The sequence below is a fragment of the Nycticebus coucang genome, chromosome 2 (genome assembly GCF_027406575.1).
Source record: "Nycticebus coucang isolate mNycCou1 chromosome 2, mNycCou1.pri, whole genome shotgun sequence".
NCBI classification, from domain to species: domain Eukaryota; kingdom Metazoa; phylum Chordata; class Mammalia; order Primates; family Lorisidae; genus Nycticebus; species Nycticebus coucang.
This window is the reverse complement of record NC_069781.1, coordinates 103347975-103367201: the sequence shown is the minus strand read 5'-3', so window position 1 is coordinate 103367201 and position 19227 is coordinate 103347975. Positions and strand designations below refer to the sequence as shown.

Here is a 19227-nt window from a genome sequence, read left to right as displayed (position 1 = left end):
GGTGGTGTCTAACTCCTGGGCTCCAGTAATCCTCCTGCCTTAGCTTCCCAAAGTGCTGGGATTATAGGTGTGAGCCATTATGCCCACTCAGGGTTGTTGGTTTTTTAAATGTGACAGAACAGATTACAATTATGAAAGACATGTTGATTGGCTCAGTTATTAATAAATGTTTCTGTTTTTTCATAGGAGTCTGTGAGTAAAGCATCCGGGAAGCTGTTTGACAGCAGTGAAAATGAAGAATCTGATTCAGAAGATGACAGTAACAGGTTCAAAATTAAACCTCAGTTTGAGGGGAGAGCTGGACAGAAGGTTAGTGAAAACTAAAAATAAAACTTGAAACATGTCCTTATCATTTGATGTAGTCCTTAAGTCTGGGTAAATGCAGGCAGATCTTGACCCACATTTCAATGCTGGGAAGTTTATATTGTGAGTGAGTGCTCTTGATTGGTTCGTAAGTAGTTGAGATTATGTAAATATATTAATGTAGTGAATTCCAGGGTGTGGGGAGGTGTACTTTGAGAGTCGTTTTTAGAAGCAATTTCTTGATAATGTGGCTATCAGTTGTATATGTTTTTTGTCTGTGTAGCTCATGGATTTACAGTCACACTTTGGCACTGATGAAAGATTTCGCATGGACTCTCGATTTCTAGAAAGTGACAGTGAAGAAGAACAGGAAGGTAAATGCTTCATTGTCCAAATGGTCCTGCTGTCAGAGCTAGGTGACTGTGAGAAATCATCTGGTGTACCTCTTTTATTTAACACATGAAGAAATTCTGCATACCAAGACATGCAATTGAAGAGTATATTATCAAATGTTTAGTTAACTTACTTGTTTGTACATATTGATTTACTTAGGAAAAGATAATTACTTGAAGTTTCCAGAAATGTCAGGAATAGATAGCATCCACCAATGTGATTTTTTTCTTCCATCTTATCCATGGCATGAGAAGAAGGTGAGGTTCCTACCTGCAGCCTGTGTCAGTTGCTCAGTAGGTTCTGGTTAAGGCCAGGAAAGACAATCACATCACCCCTGGTATTCTAAAAGGAAAAGTGTTCATCTTCCTCCAGTACATGTGATGGATGCAGAATTTTTTATTTTTAAGCGGTGTATGATTGAATGCGATTCTACTGCAGTGCATTCTTATTTGGATATGTGATACCTAAGAGTAATGATGCTATCAGAAGCATCCTAATTTCACTCTTTTTGGCTTCCTATAGTGTTCTTCACAGCAGTTCTAAACTTTATAAGACCTACTCTTAAAAGACCCTACTTCTTACATGTAAGCCATGTATAAGCTCCTTAATTTCCCTCTCCCAACCTCAGAACTTCTCTGTCCTTTCCTTATTCTGTTTTCTCTACTTCCTGAGTTAATCTAATCTGCCTCTTAATCCTCACCATTTGTTCTTCCTCTTTGTCACTTCCATTTTCATTCTTTCCTTCTAGTTCCTTCCTCTTCTTGCAGGCATAGTTAAGACTTGTGGGCCACCCAAAAGCCATTCCTCTAACCATGCCATTTTTCAAGTTTCCATTCCATTTCTTTTTGAAGTCTTAATTTGAAATGAATACTCTATTTGTTGTGTATGATGCACTTCTGTGTATAATGTGCACCCTCATTTTTGGCCCATACTTTCAGGAAAAAAAATCTTTCCAAGAGATTTTCTAATAATTTTTATAAAAATATCAGCTAGATTGCTAGCTATCATCTAAAGTGTGCAAGAAATATATCCCTCTTCATTGGCCAAAATTGTTTTTGTAAACAATTCATTGTAAGTTCAACAAAACCAACTACTGTTTTCTAGGGTATTATTTTGCATATGAATATCATTATTGCTTTCTAGAGTTGCACTTTTAACACATAAGCATAAATTAAAAAAGTAAAAACATTTATATAGATATGGAATTAGTGCTGCCCATGTATAATGCACATCCTTATTTTTCCCTCAAAAATTAGGCAAAAACATGTATATTATACACGATAAAATATAGTCATTTAATATATACATTTAATTCAGTATCAGTTGGCTATTTATTGAATATAATCTCTGATTTGATCTCTGAATTCTTTGAGGTGACTATTATCAATATTGTACATTTCAGAACACCAAGGTTCAGGGAGGGTTGAATTCTCTAGGAGTCACACTAACTATATTTCAGAGCTGACAAAACACAAAAATTAACTTCTGTCACTTTTGTCTGTCTCCTACGACTCTTTTGGTATGTGTCCTCAAAGCTATAAACAACTCATTCTCTTAAGTATGGTGGCATTATCTCCAACAACACCCTCTTCAGCTGACCTATAGCATTTGTCACTGCCAATCATCCCTTCTTGAAATGTTCTCTTCACTTTACTTCCCTTGAGTCAGAACTTCCTGGTTTTCTTCCTAATTCCTGGTTCCTAATCTCCTTTTACCTCCAAATGCAGGTTCTTCCCAAGATTCTATGTAAGCCCTTGGCTTTAGCCTTCACTTATACTTGAGTATTTCCCAAATTTCGGTCATCTTTGCTCATGGCTGTTCAGCTGAGCTCCCAACTGGTCTCTTTTCAATGCCTGCTAGATATTTCCCACAGGCTTCCCTGAATTTGTGTCTCTTTCTCTCCATAAATCAGCTAGCTCTTTGAGGCCCTTTTCTCTGTGTTGGCAATGTTTCCATTCTCAAGGCAGTCAGGCATAGAACTTCTGTCTTTTTTTTTTTTTCCTCAATTTTTGAGGCAAAATTTTTTTGTCCTACAAGTAAACAGCCCGGCTAACCTATATCACCTTTAGCCTTTTGTAGCATTATATTCTATTTATATCCTATTAGGTTAAAATTGAAATTTCTGTTTTTAGAAGTCAAGGATTTTTGAATATTAGCAGTTTCATATGTTTCAACCTAATGCAAAAGAACTTTTGTGTACTTTCTTACTTTAATATATGTATTTGTTTTGTGTTTGACACCTGTCATGCTCTCCTCCCAACTCTGGGGATGTTACTTGGTCTTTCCTACCCTTACTCTACCTGGTTTATAAAGCATTTTTTTATCTAGTTAAACATAATCTCAACTTCCTTTAAACCCTTAGAAACTTGTGGGGCATCTCTGTAGAAAACTTAAATAAGAATTTTATTCTAGTTTTTGTTAGCTGATTATTTATGTCCTGTAATAAATTGAATCATAAAGGTGTGAATGTTTTTTAATGTCTATAATTCAACCTGTTCAGTTTATTCTCTGATATTTTTCTGTTTCTAATAGTTGAGCATAGCAGTTCATAGGTATGTATTGCAGAATTCCATGATGCAGTATAGATAGGGCATATGGCTTTTTCCTGTGATACTTGTTACTGAATCAAAGACTGAAGCAGTTCTCTAATAGTATGTCCTATTAAGTTAGTAAAATTACCATTTTTCACTTTAATATTTTTAGATTTACATGTAATTTAGATTTTATTTTTGGGATGTTGAAAAATCAGTGTGTGACCACTTTAGTTTTATAATTCTTAGTATCTTGCTGTATTACATTTGCCAGTATTTACCTAAAAAAATTTTAGACTTGCCACTGAGAGTCATTAAATCCATACTCATTTTAATAGTTAGAAATGGGACTTTTTCCTTTTTTTTTTTTTTTTTGAGAGCCTCAAGGTGTTGCCCAGAGTAGAGTGCTATGGCATCACAGCTCACAGCAACCTCCAACTCCTGGGCTCAAGCAATTCTGCCTCTGCCTCCCAAGTGGCTGGGACTATAGGCACCTGCCACAATGCCTGGCTATTTTTTGGTTGCAGCCATCACTGTTTGGCGGCCTGGGCTGAATTCAAACCCACCAGCTCAGGTGTATGTGGCTGGCGCCCTAGCCACTTGAGCCACAGCTGCTGAGCCTACTTTTTCCTTTTGGTTGTACAGACTTTCTGGGTTTGCTATGGCATGAGGGTCTTGGGATAGAAAGTTTAGTGAAGTAAGGTTAAACTTTTCTTCTTCCTGTCTTAATGGACATTTACTGTGTTTAGGTGCTTGGGAAGTATTTGATGATTGAGACTTCTCAAGTTGGGTCTGCCTTTTCCCTCAGATGTAAATGAAAAGAAAACTGCTGAAGAAGAGGAGCTTGCTGAAGAAAAGAAGAAAGCCCTGAATGTTATGCAAAGTGTCTTGCACATCAACTTAAACAGTTGTACAAGCAAAGGATCAGTAGCTGCTAAGAAATTCAAGTATGGTTTATGTTCCATCCCATTCTACTATATTTTCCTTTGCCATAAATGCCTCATTGAACTCTTTTTTTTTTTCTTTGCAGTTTTTGGCCAGGGCTGGGTTTGAACCTGCCACCTCTGGCATATGCCGCCGGCGCCCTACTCCTTTGAGCCACAGGCACCGCCCTCTTTGAACTCATTTTAAAACTAGGCCATTTTTAACTCCCTGGGAAGGACACTTGGCAATATGTATCAATAAGACCCTTAAAAATATACCTAAATTTGACCTAATCTTAAATTATTTCTGTATTTAGGGCGGCGCCTGTGGCTCAGTCGGTAAGGCACCCGCCCCATATACCGAGGGTGATGGGTTCAAACCCGGCCCCGGCCAAACTGCAACCAAAAAATAGCCGGGCGTTGTGGCGGGCGCCTGTAGTCCCAGCTACTCGGGAGGCTGAGGCAAGAGAATCACTTAAGCCCAGGAGTTGGAGGTTGCTGTGAGCTGTGTGAGGCCACGGCACTCTACCGAGGGCCATAAAGTGAGACTCTGTCTCTACAAAAAAAAAAAAAAAAAAATTATTTCTGTATTTATATTCTTAAAATCTTAGCAGCATTACTTTTAGTAGTGAAACAACTGGAAAACATTTTAAATATTAACATTTGATTTATGTAAAACTATGAAGGTATATAAAGGTAACTGTTAAGGAAAATTTCAAACATATGTAATGTAGAGAGACTAGTGTAATGAAACCCCATACACCATCACCCAGCTTCTATAGTCACCAACATGTCACCAGTTTTCTGTACTTTTGTCTGAAACTTGTTTCACCCATTGAGATATTTTATGCAAATACCAGATAGTACATCATTTTATCTGTATATATTTTATGTTTTAAAAATAACTTCCAGGGTTAAAAATATTGAGGAAATTGCTAAAGCAGGCAATTTAAAATACTGTTTCTAATAAGATCCTAATTCTGTTCTTTGATGTTTATGTTTGTCTTGCTAAAAATTAGAATCTAGTGTTGAAGTATAATTTACTATTTGTTTTTCGTATCAGTGTTCTTCCAACCAAACTGCCTTCCTTTAATGCCCTCCTTTTTTTAAACAGGGACATTATACGTTATGATCCAACAAGACATGACCATGCCACTTATGAAAGAAAAAGAGAGGATCAACCAAAAGAAAGGTAATTAAAGCTACTTTTTTTTTTTGAGACAGAGTCTCAATATGTTGCCCTTGGTAGAGTGCTATGGCGTCACAGCTCACAGCAACCTAAAACTTTGGGCTTAAGCAATTCTCTTGCCTCAGCCTCCCAAGTAGCTGGGATTACAGGTGCCTGCAACAACGCCGGCTATTTTTTATTTTTTTTGGTTGCAATTGTCGTTGTTGTTTAGCAGGCCTGGGCTGAGCTCAAAGCACAGCCTCTGTGTATGTGGCTGGCACCCTACTCACTGAGGTACAGATGCTGAACCTCAAGCTACTTCTTTTAGCAGCAAGATCATAAGAATTAATCTCATTTCAGATAATAAGAAAAAAGCAGGGATAGTGCTACGGGCCGCTCAGTCGGTGGGTTTCAGTCCGAGGGGGAGTAGGGAGAAGGAACGAGGAAAGTTGAGAGGTCGGCGCAGGAAAAATGACAGACTGCCACATAGTATGTGATGAAGGAAGCAGCTGTGAATTTATTGGGTACACATGTTGGTATTTATACATTTTTACAGAGCTTACATAATGCAATCTTTTTGCTTACGTGTGCGGGTTATCTTTGCGTTTACAAGTGTGATTTATCATGCATTGTTATGTTTTAACGTTCCGCTTCCGGAGGGTGGCGGTTATTAGTCAACTTTGCCCGCTTCCTCCTATCTCAGTTTCTTATTATCTTTTTAGAACAGCTTGACATCTTCTTTACGTTAATGCTTGACTAATTCTACATTTACTATTTGATCTTATTGTTATTGATAATTATAATTTTGATTTAGAGTAAATTCTTTGACAAGTATTATTTTTCCTATTGATTTTTATTATGCGTGACAATTGGTGAAACAAGATGTTCTGAACAGGACTTTATGGTGGGTGGATGTGTTTCAGTGACTTTGTAACTTATGTAGATAATTTGTATTTCATGTCCTTGAGCTTATCGTCTTAGCTTACTGGTGGGAAAACATCTTTATGTGCTCATTGTTGGTGCCACTGAGTTTAGCAGCTCACAAGGCTGTGCTCTATCTGGATTAGTAGTGCATTGTGCTCATTCTTAGGAAAGTACATATTGACAATTTATCAGAACAAACAGACTTCTGGTACAGGATGACAAACACATGAGTAGACGCCACAATCTTTAAACTTAAGCGGGTAACTGAGTATGCTAGGCAACATTTCTGATGCTGTGCATACTGGGGGCGCTGGGGGCAAAGCTCCGGGGAGCACAAACCACCTTCCCGTCGTTCTGTAACGCGGACAGCACTGCCTCACTACGGCTATATGCCGTGGGTGCGGCATTTCCCCCTTTTTTGTTTTTAAACCGCAGTTCAAAGACTTCTTGGCGTATAGAGATAATAGAGGAAAACAGACACCGTATGAGACATGGTAACAACAACATAACACAAAATAACAAATAATTAATAATGGTTATGAGCACAATATACTGGATCCAGTTAAGAGGATTGAGTGCTTTAAACCCATTAGTTAAAGATTGAGCCAATGTGTTAAGAGAAGTTATTGGTAAATGAGCTTGACTCATGGCTGTAATATCTTGTTGTAAGCTGTGTAAATTATGTGTTATATTATTGTCTCTCTAGACACCTTGAAAATGTGTTTGTACTTTGTTTCATGAGTTAGATACATTATATGGTAAAGGTGTAATGCAAATGGCTTGAAATGTTGAGTGACATTTTGTTTGTAGTTTCTGTTGTATGTACTTAATGTTTTGACCTAAAGTTAAGACTACCCTTTTTAACACATTTAATTTAGTTTTAAGCTTATTATCCATATTAGCTTGTGTCATTAATGTTAAAGTTATATTATTGCCAAGACTATTGACATAGTATGTTGTATGTATTTGTTGCACTAAAGCTGTAGTAGTTACAGCAAAAGTAGTGATTATAGAAATTAAAGCTGCAATGCCTAAAATTAAAGCTGTTACAAATTTTTTAGGTCTAATTAATTCATTAAGTGTTTTTAATACTTGTAATGTTGTATTATCATACTATGGATTGCTTTGTAGATTTACAGGTAACATTACATAAGAAGGTTTTTTTATAATTAACATAACATTTACTTGTTTATCATGTTGAATATTAAAGGACGCAATACAATTAGTTATTTTTACAAGTTAAAAGATTTTAAAGGAAATACATAGTTAACTGGATCACATGTAAATTCTTTCATAAATTCTCTTTTATGAGTTTCATTTAACCTGCACAGACCATCTACAAACATTCTAAACTTTCTTGAACTTTTGCCCTGCCTTTTACTTTCTTACATAACTATTCTGTTTCAGGACAAAATTTATCACACAAGATTCTTTCTTTACACAATGTCATTCTCCTTTCTGTTTAATTTCTCTTACTCTCAAAAACTCACTTTAAATTCTTTCATAAATTCTCTTTTATGAGTTTCATTTAACCTGCACAGACCATCTACAAACATTCTAAACTTTCTTGAACTTTTGCCCTGCCTTTTACTTTCTTACATAACTATTCTGTTTCAGGACAAAATTTATCACACAAGATTCTTTCTTTACACAATGTCATTCTCCTTTCTGTTTAATTTCTCTTACTCTCAAAAGCTCACTTTCCACCAGACAGGATCCCAGTTTACCATGAAGTCACCTATTCACTCAGCTAAACTGATAATTAGAAGGTTTAAAAGGCAAGAATCTTATCCGTTGACAAAGATTCAGTTTGTAAAAATATTTTTCTTATTTATACAAATTACTAGTGGCAAAGGGCCAATAATAAAGGTTCTAAATCTCACCCTTGGGATTTTGCCAGTGTTGCTGTCTGGGGGCTGTAACACTTGGGAGGTAGGCCCGCCCCACGAAGGGCAGGGGGGCCCCCAGCTTCCTTCTCTGCTGGGCTTTTTCAGCTGTCTTGGAGCCAGTGGAAATGCGCCCGGTGGTTTTGTTTGCTATCGGCGAGTGTACTTTCATTTTCTTCAAGCGTCGGGTGAGATCTTGCAGCAGCTGCTGGCGCCTCCTTCTGCGTTGTTTTTTCCGAATCTGAGTTAACTACTCCTGGAATAACTTCAAAGTTTTTAGTATAATTTGAACTTCTCCCAATAATAATTCCAACTGTCCCCGGCAAAAGTTGCCCTTTTACTGCAGTGGGGATTAAAGTAACACCGTCCCATTTGGATAATAATACATCCTTTTCACTTGCAAGATCTAAACCTGCGCTCTCAGGAGTGCCCTGTGAAAGGTCATGAATAGTAAATTCAGGGGCTTGAGGATTTAAAGTAGATGAGTGCTACACATCCTGCACCGCAGCATGATCTCCCTTGGGGTCCGGGCTGGGAGAATGCCCCTTTGCTAGTTTTTTGATCTCTGTACGTCCTGATCCTCAGGATCAGTGTCACCCTTGCCATTCAAGGGGGTTCCATCCTTATGAAATTTTGATTTGCATTCATTTTTCCAGTGTTTGCCCTTCTTACAGCGAGGGCATAAGCCGGGCGGTTCCCCCCTCGGCTTATTGGCATGGGACTGTTTACAGTCCTTCTGCATATGTCCTGGCTTGCCACAATTATAGCAAGTGTTAATAGGAGCTCTCGGCCCCTTACCTCCCTTATTGAAGGTATTTTTAACATAGGCGCTGAATTTCTGTCCTTGCATTGCTGCAGCATAAGCATAAGCCATACCCTGGGCTATAGCTGGTGAGGCATCCATGCATGCTTCTAACTGTTTGAGCAACAGTGATGTGCCCTCAGACGGGGGGAGCATTCTGTTAATGGCTTCTTCCAGCCTTGAAATAAAGTCTTGGTACGGCTCCTCCGTACCTTGCTTAATAAGAAAATGTATAAGCTCCTCCAACCGTTTGAGGGACACATTGAACCCGTTCTTTGCCAACAAACGCTGCAACATAGTACTCAAGATTTTTTTCTTCCTTGGTTAATGCGTGCCCCATGGTACCTGCTGATTGCTCACACTTAACCGGTCAGCCTTTACCGGCGGGACTGCAGCTCCCTGGTGAGAGCCGCCCTCAACCTTGAAAAAGAAAGAAAGAGAGAGAAGATTACCTGTCCTTCAGGTCCCTGTTCGAGGCGCCACCTGCAACGGTCAGCCTTTTCGGTGGCCTTCAGTCCGAGGGGGTGCAGGGAGAAGGAACGAGGAAAGTTGAGAGGTCGGCGCAGGAAAAATGACAGACTGCCACATAGTATGTGATGAAGGAAGCAGCTGTGAATTTATTGGGTACACATGTTGGTATTTATACATTTTTACAGAGCTTACATAATGCAATCTTTTTGCTTACGTGTGCGGGTTATCTTTGCGTTTACAAGTGTGATTTATCATGCATTGTTATGTTTTAACGTTCCGCTTCCGGAGGGTGGCGGTTATTAGTCAACTTTGCCCGCTTCCTCCTATCTCAGTTTCTTATTATCTTTTTAGAACAGCTTGACATCTTCTTTACGTTAATGCTTGACTAATTCTACATTTACTATTTGATCTTATTGTTATTGATAATTATAATTTTGATTTAGAGTAAATTCTTTGACAAGTATTATTTTTCCTATTGATTTTTATTATGCGTGACAATTGGTGAAACAAGATGTTCTGAACAGGACTTTATGGTGGGTGGATGTGTTTCAGTGACTTTGTAACTTATGTAGATAATTTGTATTTCATGTCCTTGAGCTTATCGTCTTAGCTTACTGGTGGGAAAACATCTTTATGTGCTCATTGTTGGTGCCACTGAGTTTAGCAGCTCACAAGGCTGTGCTCTATCTGGATTAGTAGTGCATTGTGCTCATTCTTAGGAAAGTACATATTGACAATTTATCAGAACAAACAGACTTCTGGTACAGGATGACAAACACATGAGTAGACGCCACAATCTTTAAACTTAAGCGGGTAACTGAGTATGCTAGGCAACATTTCTGATGCTGTGCATACTGGGGGCGCTGGGGGCAAAGCTCCGGGGAGCACAAACCACCTTCCCGTCGTTCTGTAACGCGGACAGCACTGCCTCACTACGGCTATATGCCGTGGGTGCGGCAGGATAGGATGGGTGCCCATAGCACAGTGGTTAGGGCGGCAGCCATATGCAGCAGGGCTGGTGGGTTCAAGCCAGCCCAGGCTTGCTAAACAAAAAGAAGAAGAAGAAGAAAATAGCTGGGTACCCAGCTACTAGGAGAGGCTGAGACTAGAGAATCACTTGAGCCCAAGAGTTTTAGGTTGTTGTGAGCTATGTTGCCATGGCACTCTACTTAGGGTAACAAAGTGAAACTCTGTCTCAATTAAAAAAAAAAAGCAGAGAGTAACCAATATGCTATCCATTGGTCCCACTGTATGTGGTTTAAGATTACCAGGGATCTGAAGGGTGAGAGTTAGAATTATTGACATGGTGAAGGAGGTATTACTTTTTTTTTTTAAATTTTACTTTGAATGGGGGTGCTTCCTATGTTGCCCAGGCTGATCTTAATTTCCTGACCTCAGGCAATACTCCCACCTCAGCCTCTCAAAGTGCTGGGATTACGGACATGATCCACCACTCTTGTCAGTTTTACTTTTGGACAGAAGAATCTGGTGCACATAATGATGTGTGCTCCTACTCTAATATGAAGCCTTCTGTTTGTATTAGTGTCTTGTGACTGCTGTAACAAATCTCTATAATTTGATCACTTAAAACCACAGGAATTTATTTCCTTATATTTCTGGAGCCCAGAAATCCAAAATGAAGGCTGTTGTAGGGCTGTATTCCCTCTGTAGATTAAGAGAAACAAATCCATTTTGTGCCTCTCCTATCTTTTAGTGACTGCCATCAGTCCTTGGTATTACTTGACTTGAGGCCACATCACTCCCATCACTGAAGAAGTCATCTGTCTTCACATAGCTTCCTCTTTCCTGTTTGTCTTTCCTCTTTGTTACTCTTAAAATAGCATTTAGAGCCCTCTTGGATAATTCTGGATGATCTTCTCATCCCATGGTCCTTAACTTAATTATTCTGTAAGACCCTTTATCCAAATAAGATAGCCTTCACAAGTTTCAGGAATTAGGACATTCACATACCCACCTGTTGGGGGGCAACCACTCAACCCACCCACTAATCTAGTGTAGTAGGAGGTTCTATTTCTAATAGCTGTGGAATCAGTTTGATAAATATACCAAATATATGGAGAAACCAGTAATACCTGGTTTAAAAGCTTCATTTTCCTACTGTTAATAGCAAGTTAGTTTAGTTATGGTAAAGTAGCAGTGTGATCTTTTAGTTGTAACGTTTGACTCATAGTCAGATAGGATGTTTACATTGGGGAAACTAGATGAAGGTTATGCACAAAATCTACTATTTTTGCAACTTTCTATAAGTCTAAAATTGTTCCAAAATTGGCTGGGTTGAGTGGCTCACCGCCTGTAATCCCAACACTCTGGGAGGCCGAGGCAGGTGGATTGCCTGAGCCAAAATGAGACCCTGTCTCTAAAAATAGGGTGTTATGGTGGGTGCCCATTGTCCCAGCGACTTGGGAGGCTAATACAAGAGAATCATTTGAGCCCGAGACTTGGAGGTTGCTGTGAGCTATGATGCCATGGCTCTCTACTGAGAGTGACAAAGTAAGACTGTCTAAAAAAAAAAAAGCTCTAAAATTAAATGTTTCTTTGAAAAAGAATCACATTTTAGTCCAAAATAAAAGCAATGTTAATATTCCCTTCAATGTAGAATTTTTTTACATTATTTCAGATAATCCACATTGAACTTCATAAATAGGGAGTATCTTATAAAATACATGGGATTTTAAAAAATCTATATTTAGGGTTTATTATCTATTGCTGTATAACAAATTACCCAAAACTTTGTTATCTTAAAACCACAAACATTACCTCAAAGTTTCTATGGATCAAGAATTTTGGGCAAGCATGGTGGCTCACGCCTCTAATACTGAGTTAATAGTATCCTTGAACTCAGGAGTTTGAGAGTAGTCTGAGCAAGAGCGAGATCCCATCTCTACTAAAAATAGAAAAAAAATAGCTGAGTGCTGTGGCAGGTGCCTGTAGTCCCAGCTACTTAGGAGGCTGAGGCAGAAGGATCACCTGAACCCGGGAGTTTGAGATTGCTAAGTTAGGTTGAAGCCACGGCACTCTAGCTTGGGCAGTAGATTGAGACTGTTTCTCAAGGCAAAGAAAAAGAATTTGGGAGGCACTTTACTAGGTGGCTGTGGCGAGGGTTTCTTGTCAGGGTACACTCAAATTGTTTCCTGGGATTTGGTCCTCAAAGCCTTGACCAGGCCTATATGATCTGCTTTCAATCATTGTAAGCTATTGATAGGAAGCCCTCGTTTTTCACCTTGTGGACCTCTTAAGGCTGCTTAAGTGTGTTAATAATTGGCAGCTGGCTTTCCTCAGACTAAGTGGCCAAAAAAGAGAGGAGGAGGAAGCCACAGTGTATTTTATGACCTAGTGTTAGAAGTCACACGCTGACCCATCTTCCTCATTCAGTTTTCTTGAAACAGGTCACTTAGTGCAATCTATACTTGGATAGAGCGGTTAAGCACCACATCTTGAAAGAGGAAATATTTTTCTATCTCAATATCTATCAAAGTATTTGTAGACATATTTTAAAACCACCATAACCTGCCTTCTTGCCACAAATTGTTTATCTTCCTGCTACATGCAGAATATGCTCACTCCCTCCCTTGAATCCTCAGAGGTCTCATCCCTTTATAAAGTCAGTTTGAAATCTTGGATGTTGTCTCCCCAACTCCCCAACTCAGATCTAGGTACAGATGAGGCATAGCAGTTATTCCTTGAGTGCAGTTCTTTTTGATAGGACCTGTGAACTAAAAAGGCAGTTATCCGCCCTTCTGCTGATATACAATGGTCGAACAGGCAAAGGATAGCCACTATAGGCACTATTTTATGAGGGGAAATAGGGGCACAGAAAGACTACTTGTTCATAGTAAAGCTCTAAATCTAGACAGGTAGGTGTTGGAAATTCTTTTATTAGAACTGTTGACTTTGCCTTGTGGGTCATTCTTTTTCCTGAATGGTAGTGCATGTGTATTGCTGAGTAATTCTCTCAGCCTGCTTTTTGCTTGTAGAATTTGATAGTACAAAAACTTCTTCATTTTAGAATATTTCTGTACCTGTCTGTCCAGTCTGATGGGTTTTTTGTTGTTGTTGTTTTTTGAGACAGAGTCTTACTTTGACCTCAGTAAAGTGCTGTGCCATCACAGCTCATAGCAACCTCAAACTCTCAAATCAGCCTCCCAAATAGCTGGAATTACAGATGCCCACCAGAACGTTTGGCTATTTTTTTTTTAGAGACAGGGTCTCGCTCTGGCTCAGGCTGGTCTCAAACCAGTCAGCTCAGGCAATTTACCTGCCTCGGCCTCCCAGAGTGTTAGGATTACAGGCCTTAGCCACCATACCCAACCCCTTATCTGGGTATTTCTGCTAATATAATTCTCTTAAAATTTTTGTGGGTTATCTTTGAAATGTCTTAGGGTTCACTGCATTAAATAAAAATCATACAAATCATTAAGATAAGCCTTTTTTTCTTTTTTAACCTTAGGCTTCTGATGACACTGATGAGAAGTTTAACCTTTATAGAAGCCACATTGTTTGAACAGTTGAAAATTCTTAGCTCTATCTAGGGTTTTACAAAGTATTTAGTTTTATTTTTAGACCTAGGTCTATAGATTTTTCTGTGTAGGTCCTGATAGCAAATATTTTAGGCTTTACAGGTCAGACAGTCCCTGATGTGATGACTCTACTCTTACATTTATAGCAAAAAGCAGCCATAGACAATATGCAAACAACTGAGCAAGGCTGTGATCTAATAAAACTATTAATGAACAATACAATTTGTGTTTTATATGATTTTTGCATATTATAAAATTTTTATTTACTTGCCGCCCCCTCCCATCAATTCAAAATGTGGGGGAAAGAAAAAAAAAACAAGTTTAACTTTAGTTCAGATGTTACTAGGCAGCAGCCTGGGCTATAGTTTGCCAGTTCTTACTTTGGACTGTGTTTTTCTAAAAGTGTCATAGAGGCTGGATGCGGTGGCTTATGCCTGTAATCCTAGCACTTGGGAGGCCAAGGCGGGTGGATTGCCTGAGCTCATAGGTTTGAGATCAGCCTGAGCACAAGCAAGACTCCATTTCCAAAGAATAAAATAAAATAAAAGTGTCATAGATTTGATTTTGCTTAACAGCCATTTCTTAAATTTTATGTCATATGCCTTCTGGGGATTAGGAATCATCAAAACCATTAAGTCGGGCTGCGCCTGTGGCTCAGTCGGTAAGGCGCCAGCCCCATATACCGAGGGTGGCGGGTTCAAACCCGGCCCTGGCTGAATTGCAACCAAAAAAATAGCCGGGCGTTGTGGCGGACGCCTGTAGTCCCAGCTACTCGGGAGAATGAGGCAAGAGAATCACTTAAGCCCAGGAGTTGGAGGTTGCTGTGAGCTGTGTGATGCCATGGCACAGCACCCAGGGCCATAAGTGAGACTCTGTCTCTACAAAACAAACAAACAAAAAAAAAAGACATGAAGTCTTATCTCCTTTTTAAAAAAAAATCCTTCCTTTAGTTTTGTTCTCTCCTTTCATATTTTACTGTAAGCATTAAGAAGAAACCAGAAACTACCTTCAACACTTCCCTGGAAATCTCTTTAGCTAGATCACCTAGTTAATTGGGTATATTTTCTTTTTTTTTTTGTAGAGACAGAGTCTCACTTTATCACCCTCGGTAGAGTGCCGTGGCATCACACAGCTCACAGCAACCTCTAACTCTTGGGCTTAGGCGATTCTCTTGCCTCAGCCTCTCCGAGCAGCTGGGACTACAGGCGCCCGGCTATTTTTTTGTTGCAGTTTGGCCGGGGCTGGGCTTGAACCCACCACCCTCGGCATATGGGGCCGGTGCCTTACTCACTGAGCCACAGGCGCCGCCAATTGGGTATATTTTCTATTTTCCACATTAATATGGAAAACAGTGTTGCTAAGCTTTCTGCCACTGCATAGCAAAGATCCCCTTTCCTCCAGTTTCCAATAGTATTTGCCTTACATTTTACAATTGCTTACCTGCAGCATTTCACAGGCTATTACAAATGGTTTTTTAAGGCCCTTCTAGTTTTTGCTATGATCATAACCTTAAAAGTCACATACTACCACCATATCTGCCTTATTCTGTTCATTAAAAGAGGTCACTAAGTCCAGTTCATGCTCAAGGAATGGGCAATTCCTTGAGGAATAATTCTTCCTTCTCAAGGAAGAAGTGTCAGATTTTGGACAAATTTTAATTTCTCTTGGTAATTCAATGATAATCACTTTGATATCTATCATCCTTTATAGAGCTTGGTTTCATAAGGGGCATATCTACCTGAAAACCTAGCCAGGTTTATTTAATGAAAAAAAAAAAAAAAAAAACACCCATTCCCCCCCCCCCCCCGCAGTGACGGGGTCTTGTTCTGGTTCAGGCTGGACTCAAACTCGTGAGCTCAGGCAATCCACCTGCCTTGGCTTCCCAGAGTGCTAGGATTACAGGCGTGAACTGCCACACCCCGCCTAGGATATACTTTTCACTTATTTTAGTTAAAATAAAGTTAGTTATTTTTAGTTAAAATAATAAAGTATACATTACAAACTTCAACCTGGTCTTAGAGGAAAGGGATTTTTTTTAAGTGGGCTTGGTGACTTGAGCCTATAATCCCAGCTACTCGGGAGGCTGAGGTGAGAGGATGAGGCCAGGGGTTCAAGACCAGTTTGGGCAACACAGCAAGACCCCCATCTCTAATAACAATTTTTTTTTTTTTGAGACAGAGCCTCAAGCTGTCGCCCTGGGTGGAGTGCCGTGGCATTACAGCTCACAGCAACCTCCAACTCCTCGGCTTAAGCGATTCTGTGCCTCAGCCTCCCAAGTAGCTGGGACGACAGGCGCCCACCACAATGCCCAGCTATTTTTTGGTTGCAGCCGCCATTGTAGTTTGGCGGGCCTGGGCTGGATTCGAACCTGCCAGCTTAGGTGTATGTGGCTGGCGCCTTAGCCGCTTGAGCCACAGGCGCCAAACCTCTAATAACAATTTTTGAAAATTAGCTGAGTGTAGTGACATGTACTTGTGGTCTCAGCTACTCTGGAGGTGGAGGTGGGAGGATCACTTGAGCCCAGGAGTTCAAAAGTATAGTGAACTATGATCATACCACTGCATTCCAGCAGCATGGCCAACAGAGTGTCTGTTTTAGACATCAGGACCCCTCCTCTAAAAAATGAAAAAAGGAAAAAGATCTTAATTTTTTATTAGTTAAAAGCTAAAAACTCAATTTTGGAAATTGCCATGTAACTTTTGTCTAAGAACAGTATAACAAATAAATTTGTTACAAATTTCATTCCAAAAGAGACGATACTTAGCACATTTATAATTCATTTCTTTTTTTTTTTTTTTTTTTTTTTGCAGTTTTTGGCTGGGGCCAGGTTTGAACCCGCCATCTCCAGCATATGGGGGCTCCCTACTCCTTGAGCCACAGGCACCATCCCCTATAATTCATTTCTAAAACTGAATTACAGTTAATTACTTTCATATCAATTTCAAAAAATTCATAGAATTTAGAACTTAAAATGATCTTAGGAGTCATCTGGTTTAATGTGTTCATTTTGGATATGAGGGAACTGAGGCCCATTGATGTGGATTTCTTATCTCTAATTTCTGAAATGTAGTTCAGAGGATAAGAGATCAAGAATATGAATCCTATTTAATGTTTGCAGCTGTTTGAGATTTGTGTTCAAGAAAAAAGCTTATTTGCCATGAATTTGCATTTATTAGAGTTTTATATGTCGGTCTAAGTCAGGGGTCCTCAAACTGCGGCCCGTGGGCCACATGAGGCGGTGTGATTGTATTTGTTCCCGTTTTGGTTTTTTACTTCATAATAAGATATGTGCAATGTGCATAGGAATTTGTTCATAGTTTTTTTTTTTTTTTAAACTATAGTCCGGCCCTCCAACTGTCTTGAGGGACAGTGAATTGGCCCCTTGTTTAAAAAGTTTGAGGACGCCTGGCTAAGTTATCTAAGGTTTTTTCCTCTCCTGATTTCTGGAAATTTTCCGTAACTTGTTTCTTTGTGGTACACATGCCTATATATGTCATTGCAGTAAAGCAAAACGAAAGAAGAAAAGGGAGGTGGCTGAAAAAGTACCTGAAGTGTCTAAAGAAATATATTATAACATTGCTACGGATTTGAAAGAAATATTCCAAGCTACAACAGATACCAATGAAAAAGAAGACACTCCATGGAATGAGGATTGTGTTGGAGAGAAATCTAAGGAAATCAAGGACTCTGCAACTATGACAAGTGAAGCTGAGCAGCCTGCTAGCTTCACATTCTCCTTTTTTGGTTCAGACACTAAAGACATTAAAGAAGGTACTTTTTCTTTTTCCTCTCCTTTTTTATTTTAGGCAGTTTGAACTAAGCCTGCGTTAAGTGGAACAGACTTAACATTAGCTAAATAAAGTATTCTTTCTTCTACATAGAAAAATTGTTTGAGAGTCAGTGTTACACGACCATAAACTTGATGTGCCTGAAGCTGTGATAAAAACTATTTTTGCATTTAAGGGAGCTAACCTCTAGTTAGCTGGCATATAAAGAGAAGACAGAGAATAATGTACAGTATCCCTTCTTCTAAGTAAAAACAATCACAAAGAAGTATACCAAGTCATATGTTTAAGTAGTTATCTTATATGTAGTTAGAGATACCATGACTTATAGAAAACTGATGCTAGATCATAGGAGAAAAGAAGTAATAGGTAACCTTCTTGGCTTTATAGAGATGTGCTGAGTCATTGATATGCTGGTTATTTCAAAAGTTATCCTTGAAGATTTGTCAGAACCTAGAGAAGAGCATAAACATCCCCACCTACAATTTTGGGTTCTTTTCTGGGGCTCTACCTCTGAAGGCCAAAATGGGCCACCTGTTCCTTAGGAAGCTGTTTTCCACCCAGTGTTCAAGATATTCATGCAGCTTTCTAGGAGTTCACTATAAAAAGCAGAATATAACTATTCAGAAGAATACACATAGCTAATTATAGTGATTCTGTGAGGCTGAAGCGGGTAGATAGCTTGAGCTCATAAATTCAAGACTAGCCTGAGCAAAAGGGAGACCCCGTCTCTACTAAAAAGTAGAAACTGAGGCAAGTGTATCACCTGAGCCCAAGAGTTGGAGGTTGCTATAAGCTATGATGCCATGGCACTCTACCTAGGGCAACAGCTTGAGACTGTCTCAAAAAATAAATAAATATGGGGGGACCTCACCTAATGTGCATAATGCAATGGTACATTTCAAAACTATTAAGAAAAGAGTATAGGTGGAGCCCGTAGCTCAGTGGATAGGGTGCCAGCCACGTACAACCCAGCCTGGCGGGTTAAATCCAGACCAAGCCCGCTAAACAAACAGCAACCCCCCCCAAAAAAAGGCCGGGTGTTGTGGCAGGCACCTATAATCCCAGCAACTTGGGAGACTGAGGCAAGAGAATCGCTTAAGCCCAAAAATTTGAGATTGCTGTGAGCTGTGATGCCACGGCATTCTACCAAGGATGACATAGTGAGACTGTCTCAAAAAAAAAAAAGAAGAGTATAAATGTCTTACCACAACAAATAAATAAGCGAGGTAATGGATGTGTTAATCAGTTTGATGTAAGCATTTCACATTGCATATCAAATCAGTACATTGAACCCCATAAATGCATCAATGTACATAATTATGTTTTAATAAAAAAAAAATTAAAAAATAGAAAGGAATCCCGAGTATGAAACAGAACTTTCTCCAGCTAATTTCATAAACCCTCCATTTTTTTTTTTTAGTAAAACAAAGAGAAATTTTTTTTTTTTTTTTTTTTTTTTTTTGTAGAGACAGAGTTTCACTTTATTGCCCTCGGTAGAGT

At 39.2% G+C, this 19227-nt stretch overlaps 1 protein-coding gene across 1 annotated transcript in view; it reads left to right on the top strand.

Moving 5' to 3' along the window:
- NOL8 (nucleolar protein 8) overlaps positions 1-19227 on the top strand; it is a 41395-nt gene that overhangs the window by 14400 nt on the left and 7768 nt on the right. Inside the window, exons 9-13 of the mRNA XM_053577662.1 lie at positions 187-309; positions 587-677; positions 4036-4174; positions 5265-5342; positions 17442-17710. Of these exons, the coding sequence (XP_053433637.1) occupies positions 187-309; positions 587-677; positions 4036-4174; positions 5265-5342; positions 17442-17710 (700 nt within the window). The remainder of the gene's footprint in view (positions 1-186; positions 310-586; positions 678-4035; positions 4175-5264; positions 5343-17441; positions 17711-19227) is intronic.